This window comes from Plecotus auritus (assembly GCF_963455305.1).
Source record: "Plecotus auritus genome assembly, chromosome: 2".
Classification (NCBI taxonomy): domain Eukaryota; kingdom Metazoa; phylum Chordata; class Mammalia; order Chiroptera; family Vespertilionidae; genus Plecotus; species Plecotus auritus.
The window spans coordinates 140,595,529-140,610,705 of NC_137771.1; the positions used below are offsets into that span (position 1 = coordinate 140,595,529).

The 15,177-nt window shown below is 43.0% G+C and overlaps 1 protein-coding gene across 2 annotated transcripts in view; it reads right to left on the reverse strand.

Annotated features, from left to right (window-relative positions):
• The window catches only part of PROS1 (protein S), a 117,988-nt gene extending 103,731 nt beyond the window's left edge, over window positions 1–14,257 (reverse strand). For both annotated transcript variants that reach the window (XM_080657297.1, XM_080657296.1), the window contains exon 1: window positions 13,438–14,257. In XM_080657297.1, the coding sequence (XP_080513423.1) occupies window positions 13,438–13,513 (76 nt within the window). In that variant the 5' untranslated portion in view covers window positions 13,514–14,257. The remainder of the gene's footprint in view (window positions 1–13,437) is intronic.
• Window positions 14,258–15,177: the final 920 nt, after the last annotated feature.

The following is a 15,177-nucleotide window of genomic DNA, read 5'->3' on the forward strand; positions in this document are numbered from 1 at the left end:
CCGCTTAAGGTTACAAAGTTTCAATTATAGAAGATACATAAATCCCAACAGAAATGGCTGCCACCACGGAGCAAGCAGAAGGCTTGGCTCCGCTCCAGGCTACAAAGTTTCAATTGTAGAAGATAAATAAATCCCAGATACCAGGACCTCCACTTGGCTCGCTGGGGGCGTAGCTGGCCTGCAAACCACCGCAGGACCCTCACCCAGGCTGCCCCACGCCCCAAGGGAACCCCCACCCTGATCCGGGACACCCTTCAGGGCAAACCAGCTGGCCTCCACCCATGCACCAGACCTCTATCCTATCTAATAAAAGAGTAATATGCAGATTGACCATCACTCCAACACACAAGATGGATGCCCCTATGTGGTCAAAGATCCTGCCCCCATGTGGACACAAGATGGCCACCACAAGATGGCCTGCAGGGGAGGGCAGTTGGAAGGGACCAGGCCAGAAAGGGAGGGCAGTTGGGAGTGATCAAGCCTGCAGGGGAGGGCAGTTGGGGGGGGGACCAGGCCTGCAGGGAGGACAGTTAGGGGTGACCAGGCCTGCAGGGGAAGGCAGTTAGGGGTGACCAGGCCAGAAGGGGAGGGCAGTTAGGGGCAAACAGGCTGGCAGGTGTGTGGTTAGGGGGTGATCAGGCTGGCAGGCAGAAGCGGTTAGGGGCAATCAGGAAGGCAGGCAGGTGAGCAGTTGGGAGCCAGCAGTCCTGGATTGTGAGAGGGATGTCCGATTGCCCGTTTAGGCCTGATCCCACCTAAACGGGCAGTCGGACATCCCTTGAGGGGTCCCAGATTAGAGAGGGTGCAGAATGGGCTGAGGGACACCCCCCCCATGCATGAATTTCGTGCACCGGGCCTCTAGTATAGGATAATTATTAGTAATTACTATTACTTAGGATGAAATTAAAATGTACAGTTTGTTTAACAATAGGATCACCATTGCCAAGCTGGTTTGGCTCAGTTGATAGAAAGCAAGCCTATGGACTGAAGGGTCTCAGGTTCAATTCCCGTCAAGGGCACATGCCCAGGTTGCAGGCTCAATCCCCTTAGGGGACATGCAGGAGGCAGCTGATCAGTGATTCTCTCTCATCATTAATGTTTCTATCGCACTCCTCCCTCCCTTCCCCTCTGAAACCAATACAAATATATATATTTAAAACACACACACACACACACAATAGGATCACGTCAACATTCTCAGTCACTAATACCTATTAGCGGGAGGGTAGGAAGAGAGGAAATAGAGACCTCCAGGATTATTTCTTCAAGAAGCTCAAATGAAAGTAGGAAGAGAAAGAGGAGGTACTAACTTAGAGATGGAGTTATAGTAACATTTTCCTGAAGTGGTGCAAGTAAATCTCAGAATAGCTATGAAACTCAATGAGAAAAAGCCAAATGTACCATATTAAAAGATGGAAAATATCATATAAATGCAAGAAGTTATAATTTTACCATTTTAATAAAGATCTAAAAGCCATTGCTCTTGAATGTGTCTTTTTAAAATCCATTTTAAAAAAAGAACAAGACGACTAAGAAGACTTATACTGATGGCCTAGATCCAGTGAGATGCAGTTCCAATTATTTGACTCATTTGTAGAAATACTCAGAATGTATTTAGATAAATTGTACTCATTTCACTTCCCCATAACCTGAAGAATTAAATTTCTATATTTAGAACAATGTAATATGAATAAACCTCTTAAATAAAGGGGTTGTCCCCATACTAGAGATAATAACAATTTATTATATATTTTTTAAGTAAACAAGTAATAGCCCTGGCCAGTGTGGCTCAGTTGCTTGGGGCTTGTCCCATGCACAGAAAGGTTGCTGGTTCAATTTCTGATCAGGGCACATGCCCAGGGGCGGGGGAGGGTGGGGGGTGAGGGGTGGGTTGATGTGAGGTTGGGGGGTGGGGTTGTGCACTCACATCAGTGTTTCTCTCTCTCCCTCTCCTTTCTTCTCTCTCTAAAAAAATAAGTTAAAAAATCTCTTTAAAAAAGGAAGCAAGTGCCCTAACCGGTTTGGCTCAGTGGATAGAGCGTCAACCTGCGAACTGAAGGGTCCTGGGTTCGATCCCGGTCAAGGGCATGTACCTTGGTTGCGGGCACATCCCCAGTAGGGGGTGTACAGGAGGCAGCTGATCGATGTTTCTCTCTCATTGATGTTTCTAACTCTCCCTCTCCCTTCCTCTCTGTAAAAAAACAATAAAATATATATATATATAAAAAAAGGAAGCAAGTAATAAAGAAAGCATTATAACTCTACTTTCTACTATTAAAATATTATCCAATTTCCTTGGAAAGTTTTTTTGTTTGCAGAGATTATTCCTTTTTTTGAGATATAATTGACATATAACATTATACTAATTTCAGATGTACAACATGACTTGATACATACGTATATATTTAAATGATCACCACAATAAGTCTAGTTAACATCCATCACTGAAATAGTTTAATTTTTGCATATGATGAGAACTTTTAAGTTCTACTCTCTTAACTTTTAAGTATACAACACATTATTATTAACTATGGTCACCATGCTATACATTGTATCCCCAGGACTTACTTATTTTATAACTGGAAGTTCATAATAGAGTATATATTCTTGTTTAAAATTATTGAATTCTTAATGGCAATCATATTAAAATACATAAATGTATCAAATTAACATATTGCTTCAACAATAAAGATTTAAATTTTAAAAATTAACATGTACAGCTTAGATTTTCAGTTATATAACAAATATAATTCGATTTAAAGTATTTGATAAAAAATTAAATTCTTGCCCATCTCCCCAAATAATTATATGTATTTCCCAAATAACTATAAATAAAACAGGAATATTTAGATTAAAAGGATCTGCTTCACCCAAAAGAACAGGAGTCAGTACATACTATTTTTTTGCTGCACCAAGGTGGTTCTTTTCCGTTTTGTTTTGTTTTTGGTGGTTCTTTTCTTTTAGCATAACAAAACAGAATGTGGCAAATTTAAAGATAATTTAGTTTTGCTGCCCGACAAGCATGGCTCAGTGGTTGAGCATCAGCCTATGAACCAGAAGGTCACATTTGGATTCCTGGTCAGAGCACATACCCTGGTTTCGGGCTCAATCCCCAGTCGGGGGCTTGCAGGAAGCAGCTGATCAATGATTCTCTCTCATCATTGATGTTTCTATTCTCGCTCTCCCTCTCTCTTCCTCTCTGAAATCAAAATATATATATATTTTTTAAAGATAATTTAGTTTTACTAATGTCAGATATCATCCTGCCTGTTTTAATTCACTGAATGATGACATAAAACACGAATCCCCTAGGGGCAGTGGTCGGCAAACTACGGCTCGCAAGCAGTTTGCTGACCACTGTCCTAGGAGATGCAGCTGCTGCTGGTCCATGGGCTCCGCTTGAGTAGCAAAGTTATAGATCGTGTTTTCATAACTTCACTTTCTAAATGTAAAGCCATTGTTGAAGGTAATCCTATCTAATAAAGAGGGAATATGCTAATTGACCATCACTCCATCACAAAGATGGTTGCACCCACAGCTGAAGCCAAGTTCCCATAAGGAGCCTTAACGAGCAATCAGCAGGGACCTGAGGCTATGCCCTCCCCCACCCCCATAGGGCTTGACAAGGGACCTCAGGCTGCTCCCCCAGCCCCAGCGCCAGGCTGGGGGACCTCAGGCCGTGCCCCCACCAGGTGGGGCTTGACAAGGGACCTCAGACCACACCCCCCACCCAGTGGGGCTTGACGGGGGACCTCAGGCCATGCCCCACGCCCCAGCACCAGGCCAGGAGACCTGAGGCTGTACCACCCTGCCTGGCTGGGCTTGACAGAAGACCTCAGGCCATGCCCCCAACCCGGCAGGGCTTGACAGGGACCTCAGGCCTTTCCCCCTGCCCCGGCGCCAGGCCGGGGTACCTCAGGCCATGACCCCCGCCCGGCAGGGCTTGATGGGGGAACTCAAGGTGCGCTTCCTGTCCTGGTGCTGGGCTAGGGGACCTCAGGCTGCTTCTCCCGCCCCAGCGCCAGGCTGGGGGACCTCAGGCCGTGCCCCCCACCAGACAGGGACTTCAGGCTATGCCCTCACCCCGGCACCAGGCCGGTGGACCTGAGCCTGTGCCCACCTGCTTGGTGGGGCTTGACAGAGGACCTCAGGCCACGACCCCCATCCTGGTGCTGGGCCAGGAGACCTGAGGTTATGTCCCCTGCCCAGCAGGGCTTGACAAGGGTGGGACTGGCCAGGTCTGGATCTAGCCCAATGGGGGCGGGGGCCGGCCGGGTCTGGGTCTTACACGATTGTGAGGCCCATGTGGGTGGGCAGGGACTTGACTCTGGGTCCTGTGGTGTGCCCCAAACTCTGACAGGAGGAAGGTTTTCATATACATTTTACTAATTTTCTTTCACTTCTGACACTTCTATTATAGAGAAAGGGCAAATAGCAATATTAAAATATTTCCTCTAATTAATCCCCTTTTAATGTGCACAAATTTTGTGCACTGGGCCACTAGTTTCTAAAATAATAGCAGTTCTCACCAGAGGAATAATCTCAATGTCAGCTATTACCATATTATTTTTCATCCTGCTACATTAACAACCAACTCAATGTCATTATACTAAGTCCCCAGGTGTTATGTCATAATAGGCATAGTTAATTGTGAACTCTGTCTATCACAAATATTTTTCACATAGTTGCAATAACCTCACACTTTGGAATCTATATGACCAAAGTTTAAATAGGCAATAAGTATTTGCACCTCTTAGAGAAAGAAACCTTAATCTTAACATCTTAACCTTAGAAGAAAAATATCTGTAACAGAAACAATGCTGACCAAATACTCCATGTGCTGCCTTGGAATGTGGCTATCTGAACTCTAAGCAGGAGTGAGTCTTGTCACTTCTGTGCTAAGACCATAAAGAACACATAAACCTCCTCTATTGCTCTCTTTTCTTGCAGGGACATTTGAGGCCATGTGTACCAGACAGTATAACTAAAGATGGAAGGGATTTACAAAAACCAAATAGGACTTTACAAAATTAAGAAGTAAACTCTTGCCCTAGCCCGTTTGGGGACCGAAGGATCCCAGGTTCAATTCCAGTCAAAGGCTCATGCCCTGGTTGCAGGGGCATTCCGGTCAAGGGCTTATGCCTGGGTTTCGGGCTCAATCTCCAGTAGGGGGCATGCAGGAGGTAGCCAAGCAATGATCATCTCTCATCATGATGTTTCTATCTCTCCCTCTCACTTCCTCTCTGAAATCAATAAAAATATATTAATTTTTAAAAAAGAAAGAAATTAACTGTTATTTTGTTAAACTACTAGGATTTGGTGATTTGAAGATTGGAAGATTTGGAGATTAAAGTGTTACTAAAGTGTTATTAAAGATATTATAGCATATCTTATCCAAAGTAATAAAGATTATGAAAATTTTAAAATAGTTTAATGCTTGTAACAGACGTTATTTACTAAGTGCTTATTTGCTCCTTTGTTAATTCTAAGAATCAGAGGACTCTAAAGAAAGCAAAACTGTATAACTAGATAGATGATAGATAGATAGAAGATAGAGACAGAGTACTTTTGTTTATTCCTTGAATAAAATTACCAGTAAAGCAAAAGAGTAAAAATAAATAAATAGCCCCAAATATACTTGAAATACAGTATTCAAAAGTAGCAATCAAGAAAAAGGACAATTTTCTAAATCATTCTTTAATATAAATAGGGAGATAATTCTAGAAAGCTTTATCACATGCCAATACATGATTCTTTAAAAAAAAAGAACAAAATTTCATAAAGTATCCTAAAGTCTGAGAAGCCTTTAGACAGATCACCTGGGATGCTTGTGGGAGGACTATAAAAGGGACGTCTTCCAAACAGGAGGGCCTGCATGGGAAAAGACCACAGGGAAGAAAGGATGGAGAATGACCCTCTCTGAGAAGAGAGCCAGGGAAAGGTCAGTTGGAGGAAATGATCTGGAAGCCTCCAGATCAGGAGCCTCATATGCCACATCAGAAATAGAAGGGAGAGTCAAGTAGCCACAGCAGATGCCTCTGGTTTACCTTTCAGAAGCAACCTGCCTTGTTGTGGAGATGGTCAGATGGTGGGAGGCCTCAGGGTCTGAGGGCCTCTGTCCTACAGCTGCCAGAAGCTGAGTTCTGCCACCAGTCAGTGAGCTTAAAAGAGCTTCAGATGAGACTCAGCCCTGGATGTATTACAAAATCCAACCAGGTACCTAGTGGGTGGTTAATTAGTTAGGGCTTTTCTATCAGGAAGGAACAGCAATTTGTGCTCAGAGACAGAGGCATTTTTCTATATTTGGGTTAAATTTTTCTGTCAGTACCACTATTGGTAGACTAATTCAATGCTTTATGCTAAGCCACACAAAATTACCTTTAACTAAGGAATTAACTAATTAAGGAAATAAGTGAATGGGATGATTATTATGGTTTTCATTGTCCTTATTGTATACTCTAATACCTTCAAGGAGGTAGCCTCAGGGAATGATAGACTGACCAATTACTGAGGACTCAGTCACTGCCTTTTGTGATACAACACTATCTTACACTGTAGTTAAAAAAAAAAAAATATGTAGTACCTTCTCAATACTAGCAATCACTCATATATGGTACTGTTTTCCCTGAAGTCAAAATACACAGGTCAGAAATGAAGGTAGAAAGACATAAGTACCATATTTTTCCGTGTATAAGATGCTATTTTGTTTTCTAAAATAGTTAGACTGAAAATCGAGGGGCATCTTATACACTCAGCTGAGGAGGGAGCCAGCGTAACTGCCCATACCTGGTCAAACAGGCTTCCTCCAATCACAAGCCTTATTGTTACTGATGTCAGCTGATGCCATAATTGGAGGTGGAGGTGGAGAGTGGGCAGATGCAACAAGGACTTGAGCGTTCTGAGCCCATAAAGATTTCAAAAAATAAAAAGATAAATAAATAAAAATGTGTTCTGTTTTATGTTTAAAATATTGATTTCTTAATTTGGGGTTGGAAAAGTGGGGGGAGGGGGGGTGCGTCTTATACATAGAAAAATGTAGTATTTGTCACGATTAGTGACTATTATGGTTTCAACTGTGTCCCCTATAAAGATAGTGAAGTCCTAATTCCCCAGTACTTGGGAACATGACTATATCTGGAAATAGGAACTATGCAGATGGACAAGGAAAGACAAGGTCATAAAGGTAGTTGCTAATCTACTATAACTGTGTTCTTATCAAGAGAGGAAATATGGAACAGACAGACATACAGAGCAAAGATGACGTGAAGATAGGGAAAATGTCTTCTGAAACCAGAAGCTAGAAGAGAAGCATGGAACAGAGTCTTCCTCCCAGTCCTCAGCTCATTCCAGGCTAACCCCCTGAACCTGCCCCCACCATCCCCTTTTCTCTGACTTCTTAGTGAGCCAAAGAAGCCCAGCCTAGGCTCATTTCCTGGCCTAGTCTCTCTCCTGTTGTTTCTTCTATCCTAGGCCCTTCCTTGTTTCACTGTCCCCAGCTTTAATAAATGTCTCTAAAAATCACCTGGACCCTGCTGACACTTTTGAGACAAGCTAGTAAACCAGGACAAGCTGAATAGGGAGACAGAGAGATAGTTAAAAGCCAAGCAGTTTATAATCATCTAGTAAATTACAAAATCCTATCTTCTGTAACCAAAGACACTTAAGAGTAAATAGTTTACACTTCTCAACCAGAGGGTAAACAGCTTAAATCAACCTATTTAGGGAGATAGATAGCAGGAATCCAATTAGTGTCATTTGTGCCAACCACACCCAAGGACAGATGAAGTTAAGAGAATGAATCTTATTTTGGCACATCAGCATGAAACTGATGAATATTCTATTGAGATCTTCCCCTAAGACCTCCCCTAAACTCTCAGCTTTTATTTTTATTTATTTATTTTTATTATTGATTTCAGAGAAGGGAGAGGGAGAAATAGAAACATCAATGATGAGAGAGAATCATTGATCAGCTGCCTCCTGCATGCCCCCTACTGGGGATGGAGCCTGCAACCTGGGCATGTGCCCTTGACCGGAATTGACCCCAGGACCCTTCAGTCTGTAGGCCGATGCTCTATCCCCTGAGCCAAACTGGCCAGGGCTAAACTCTCAGCTTTTAAAAACCCTCAAAACAAAGGTCCCAGCAGGCCCTCTCCCTACCAGGAGCACACCCAATCCTTTCCTTCCCCCATAGGCATGCATCTCCTACCCTCTAAGGGATCCCATGAGGCCTGCAACCAATGAACAACGGGCAGAGACAGTTCATTCCAGGCTAAACCCTGAACCTGCCCCCACCATCCCCTTTTCTCTGACTCTTAGTGAGCCAAAGAAGCCCAGCCTAGGCTCATTTCCCCGCCTGGTCTCTCTCCTGTTGTTTCTTCTATCCTAGGCCCTTCCTTGTTTCACTGTGCCCAGCTTTAATAAAGGTCCTCTAAAAATCACCTGGACCCATATTGTGAAATTTTTCCTGCATGAAGTCAAGAACCCACACACTACCAGCTGGCCCTAGGCAGACCGGCTCCCGGCCAGGTCCCCTTTACGATAAAATCTTGATGTTAGATTAATAGCCTCCAAAACTGTGAGAGAATGAATTCTGTTGTTTAAGCCACCCAGGTTGTGGTATTATTATTATTATTTTTTTTTAAATATATTTTATTGATTTTTTACAGAGAGGAAGAGAGAGGGATAGAGAGTTAGAAACATCGATGAGAGAGAGACATCGATCAGCTGCCTCCTGCACGCCCCCTACTGGGGATGTGCTCGCAACCCAGGTACATGCCCTTGACCGGAATCGAACCTGGGACCCTTCAGTCCGCAGGCCGACGCTCTATCCACTGAGCCAAACCAGTTTTGGCTATTATTATTATTATTGATTTCAGAGAGAGGAAGGGAGAAGAGATAGATAAAAACATCAATGATGAGGGAGAATCATTGATCAGCTGCCTCCTCCACGCCCCCTACTGGGGATCACGCCCCCTACTGGGGATGGAGCCTGCAACCCAGGCATGTGCCCTTGACTGGAATTGAAACTGGGACCCTTCAGTCTGCAGGCCGATGCTCTACCCACTGAGCCAAACCAGCTAGGGTGGGGGTTGTGGTACTTTGTTCCAACAGATCTAAGAAACTAATTCAAAGACCTATTCTTGAATTTTTGCAGTCTTCCTTTATAACTGGGTTCTGCTCACCTAGAAGTTGGGGAACCAGGGAGGAATACATTCATGAGGGGACCTAATATATTTTCTACTGAATTAGAAGCTGAACCTGGTTTATGGCCAGTTAAAGTTCCTTACTCTCATTGAAAAAAAAGAAAGAGGATTGTTCTGGAGTGACAATAATCGAGGCAAAACAGTGTTGTTGCCACATATAAATCAGGGTTAGGAGTGTTACTCCTCCAGAATAACTATGGCAAACAGTAGAAATTCTAAAAGAAGGGATGGATACAGCAGCCATCCACGGGTAGGAACAGGGCTCAGATTCTTCCTGAAGGGTGTGGTTCATTCAGCTCATGGAGCAGACAAAAACCCAAGCAGGAGGAACTCCCTGAGAGGAAGAGAGATAGTGAAGGATGAAGTCCCTCATAAATACCAATTCAAGCTTATAACCAAGAGAGACAGGCAAGCCCTAAAGCGAGTACCTGTATTCCCCTCTTTTTTATTATTACATTTTGGCATATGTGTTGGTACACTACAGTGTATCATTTTGTCCATAAAGCATACCACATTGACAGGGAATTGTGGCAGAACTAGAGGAGGCATGGACATCACCCAAGGATGATACTAAAGTAGGAAATGGTAGCCATGAGCCTTCCTCTCTGGTTATGATGACTAAAACCTACTAAAGAGGAGGTACTTTCTGTTGTACATTACTTATTTACATGATTTATAAATATGTGCAAATATTTGAAATACTTTCAGGTGGTGTTAATAGAAAGAAGGTCATGTGTGTATGTTGTACAGGGTATAATTAGAATGTGTATACTTCTCATTTCTGCTTCCTTCCCAGCATTGTGGGAGCTGTCCAGGCACTCTACCTGAGAGCTGTCAATCACAGGATTACAGAAATAAGCTAAGCCAAATGATGAGACTCTCTTGTCTAGGAATTTCGATCATGAGTAGAGACACACAGGTCTAGAAGGCAGTTAGAAGTGAGTCATATGGTGGCAGATCCTAACATAGTGGGTGCGGGAGTTCCCACTGAATGGAACACCTAAATGCCCCAGTCCCTGGCTTCCCTAAACCTGTTTATTCAGCATGCCATTCAGCAACCTTCCAATAAATCCATTCGGCTTCTTTTTTCCTTCCTTCCTTTTTCCTTTCTCTTTCTTCTCTTTTCTTTCCCTGTTCCTTCCCCTTACATTTCCTTCCTTTCCCTTTCTTCCATCCCCTTCCTTCCCCAATCTTCCTCCCCTCCTCCCTCCATTCCTTCCTTCTTCCCTTATATTGCTGTTACTTGTAGCTAAAGAATACTGATATATGTATTACCAGGCTTCTTATATTTTTCTTATAATAGTTTGAAAATTTAGATATGCATAAAGAACATCCTATATAATAAAAACCTAATATGCAAATCGACTGAACTGTGGAACAACCGGTCGCTATGATGCGCACTGACCACCAGAGGGCAGATGCTCAATGCAGGAGCTGCCCCCTGCTCATCAGTGCGCTCCCAGAAGCCTGGTTCACGCTGGTGAGCACACGGGTGGTGGCAGGAGGTAAGGAACGAGGGATCCCGGACTGTGAGAGGGCACAGGCCGAGCTGAAGGAGCCCCCTCCCCCCCAAGTGCATGAATTTCATGCACTGGGCCTCTAGTTTATCTATAAAGAGACTATTAAACTTGGTGGACAGTAAAGGTCCATTATGAAAAGTATTACTACGTTTCCTTACATAGAATTAGTAGTAAGAGAATATGGCAATAGGGTGCTGTTGCATACCAGAAATCGCTTCTAAGTTTTCTAGCACCAACCCCTACTCTAACCTAACCTTGATAAAATCTCTCCATCAGTGCAACATTTTGGACTCTGAAATAAAGGGACTTTAAGTAAAGACAAAGCTGGATAAACAATGAAAGTAATAGTTAGTAAAGAGTAAAAAAGAGAAGGAAAATATGTGTCTGTAATGTCTAGGGTGGACTGCATCCACCCAGAAGTGGAAGTCTCCATAAGGACAAATTAGCACAGCCAAAATGGGACATCCCCTTTCTGCTACTTCTCTTCACCACAGCCCTTAAGCAGAAATGACAAAATATGTAGACAGTATATCTTTTTTTTTTTTAATATATTTTATTGATTTTTTACAGAGAGGAAGGGAGAGGGATAGAGAGCTAGAAACATCGATGAGAGAGAAACATCGATCAGCTGCCTCCTGCACACCCCCTACTGGGGATGTGCCCACAACCAAGTACATGCCCTTGACCGGATTTGAACCCGGGACCCTTCAATCCACAAGCCGACGCTCTATCCACTGAGCCAAACCGGTTTCGGCGACAGTATATCTTTTAAATCTCTCTCTCTGCATATGGTCTAGAAATGTCTGGAAAGTCAGTTAACATCTCTGAACAATTTATTGTTAAAACAGAGATTGAACTGGATGATTTCTCACTCTCTCAAAACTAAACCTGTGATTTGATTGTCTTTAAATATCAACTATATTTCTATGGACTAAACATGAATTGTAAATCAACTATTTAGAGTTCTAATTCTATCTCAAATTTAAAATCTTAAAGAGTAAAATAATTCCATCTGTATCACAGTTTTCTCATCAGTAAACCAAGATAATTTTTAATCCAATTAAACTTTTAAACAATTTTTTATTGATTGATTTTTACAGAGAGAGGAAAGGAGGGAGGGGGAAAGAGAGAGAAACACTGATTTATTATTCCACTTACTTATGCATTCATTGATTGATTCATGTATGTTCCCTGATCAGGGATTGAACACACAACCTTGATGTATCTGGATGATGCTCTAACCAACGGAGCTACTTGGCCAGGGCAAACTATCGCATTTTTTTAAATTAAGAGATTATGGGGTCTTTATATGTAACCTGGTAGAATTAATTTATCTATTCTAACAGTATCTATAGATAATACTTGTATTTCTCCGTACATATGGTTTGAATACCTGCATATAATGCGCGCGCGCGCGCACACACACACACACACACACACACACACACACTTTTTAACTCTGCCTAGATTCAGTGAAAATATAACAATCTCTATAAAAAGAAAGGGCCTAGCAAATTCCTGTGATGACAAGCAGGAAGTGTGGCAAGTCCTTTTGCCTCTTTCTCTTCTCCTAAGCACTAATTAACAGACGAATATCTGATTGTCCTAATGACCTACATAGGTAATAAGAAAGTGCCTATGGTCCACATGCAGGCTTAATGATGATAGGGGTCTGAGTGTTGAAGTTCTGCTATTGTAGCTCTTTAATATAAAATCAACAAATAATGTTTTAGCCTCTAAATTAGAAAGTTAAAATACTCCATCACGAGTAGTAATAAAAACTAGTGGAATGTTAGTAAATTCCTATTTAATTCTCCTGAAATTACTTCTTTGAAGTTTTTATATGAGAGCTTTATGCAACCTAAAAGTTATTTTTAATTCGTAGTTTATCTGTCCCATGTCATTTCCTGAGGATAAAACAGTACAAGTAAGCATTTTTAATCAATGAACATGCATAAACTTTAGAAAACAAATGAGTTAACTGACAACTGAAATGTTCTAAATGCCTTAATACACCTCATATATTTTTCAGAGAAAACTCAATATTGTGCCTTGGGTCCAGGCACAGGAACCTAAAATACAAAGATAAAGACAAAAAACTCATACCATGACTTCAGATCAGTGGTACTCAGTGTCAGATATCCTCAGTACAAAATGATCTAAGAAATCCGATATTTAACAGTCCTTTTGATTTCAAGGTCAGATACTATGTGCCAACTGCTACGCAAAATTTAACTCAACCTAAAACAATTCGTTTGTCAATGTTGAAATAAGCAAAACAAGCTCAAAGTCCAGAAATTGCAAAAGGCGGGTAGGCTGCAGCAGGGGGTGCTAGTTGGGGACAGGCGCGGGTACAAAGGGAAGACGGTGGGATGCCTTTTCCCCTACTTTTATGCTGCAAAGTGCCATCCCTGCCCTCTGACTGCGAACTTCAGCTGTTAGGGGCGAATGGGTAGCTGTTCCAGCTCCTTGTTTAACACTTGGTGTTACTCGGGTCCTTCCCTCGGTCCTGCGGGCGGCAGCACGGGATTCCCGGAGCAGGGCAAACACCGACCCTGCCCCCCATTACACTGCCCGCTCCCATCAGCCGGGGGCTGTCTGGACTTGGGAAGTTTCTAGGAGGCTGCAGCCCTTGGGAACAAACTCGAGCGAGGCTGGCAGTTCCGCTGGCATCGCTGGGGAAAGAAGAAGACAAGGCGCTGTTGATTACTCACAGTTTGCCTCGGAGACGGGAAACACGAGGGCGAGGCACGCCAGCAGCGCCCCGCAGCTCGCACCGAGGACTCTCATGGCCAGGCTGAGCGCGGACTGCGGGCGGCGGCGCCAGCGAGCGCGCGGCCGCGGAGCCCCGGGAGCCGGGGGCGGAGAGGACCGCCCGCTCCCAGCCCCCAGCCGCCGAGGGGAAGTGATAACGCGGACATTTCCAGGAAGCTTTCGGAGCGGGGGGCAGGGCCCGGGGAACGCGTTGGAGGCCTAGTAAACACTGTGGAGGCAGCTTTCCCGGCCGGTTCCCAAACCCCCGCGTTTCGTTCCAGTCTCCGAGTGGGAAGGTTCCAAGGGGAAGGGGGCAAACGAAGTGAAAAGCTCCAGCGAGCGAGGGTGGGAGGCGGAGTGGCCAGGGGAACCTGGAGGACTCGGGGGAAGGGTATCCCCGCTGGGAAGAGAAACAGCGACAACGGGGGTGAGGACGTTAACTGAAACCCAGCAGTGAAGGAAGCAGCGCTAAGAAGACTGGAGAAAACAGGGACAAGGGAAGCAAATGGAATCGTTTTAATCATCCACGTTTTTATTTTGTACCTGCATGTATGGTATAAAACAGCTATGGCGAGCCCTAACCGCTTTGGCTCAGTGGATGGAGCGTCGGCCTGCGGAGGGGAGGGTCCCGGGTTCCATTCCCATCAGGGGCTTGTGCCTTGGTTGAGGGCACATCCCCAGTGTGAGGTGTGCGGGAGGCAGCTGGTCCATGTTTCTCTCCCATGGATGTTTCTGACTCTCTATCCTTCTCCCTTCCTCTCCGTAAAAAATCAATAAAATATATTTAAAACAACTATGGCGAAATAATGTTTTGATGAAAAAGGAGAATATCAAATTCCATCACCTCAGAGAGCTCATTTTGTTTTTTTATATATTACCTCTGCTTTTTGTGCTTCAGACATACCCCTTTGAAATGTGTGTTATTTAATGTTTAAGACTGCCTGTGGAGCTAAACTGCCTGGATTTAAATCAAAATACTCTGCCACTTAAAAGTTATGTAACTTTAAGCTAATTGATTAACCTCTCTAAGCCTCAGTTGTATCACCTGTAAAATGGGCATAATAGTGTTAATGTAAGTGTTAATGTCAGGATTTTTTTTAACATTGATAACACCCTCAAATCACACACACATAAAATGCAGATAGGTCTTAAAAGTCGAAAATTATAGAGATTTCACAAAATGGATATAATGCCTCACTGCTGAGTTTGGCATCAATAAAATATGTAAGATCTTTTTGTGAATGTTGTCCCCACACTTCTGCAATCCAGTCCTCCCTAGAAATTTGTTCTTTGGGAAATTCAGAGTCAGCAAGAGAAGAACAACAAAAGTTGAGATAGTCACATAACTTATAACTTCCTTCATCCTATTGACTGCCTTGAGGTTAAACAGCCAAGAGTGTTTTAAATTTATTCAGGATCTACTTAAGGTTCACTCATTGAATTCAGTTGTTATGTATCACCAGCTTAAGTATTTCAACAATGTAGTTACATCCCTTGTAAATTGGTCATTATTTAAATGAAAGTTTTAAATTACTTGCAAACTATTTAATTTTCTGAGTCTTAGCATCAGCTACATATTATATTAGTTTCAATTTTATTACATAGTACAACGAATCAAAATAGAGTAACTGAGATTCTCTTATAAATGATTCATGGATCTGTACATTGCTATAAGAGACAGGGAAGGAAACTCTCTTTAA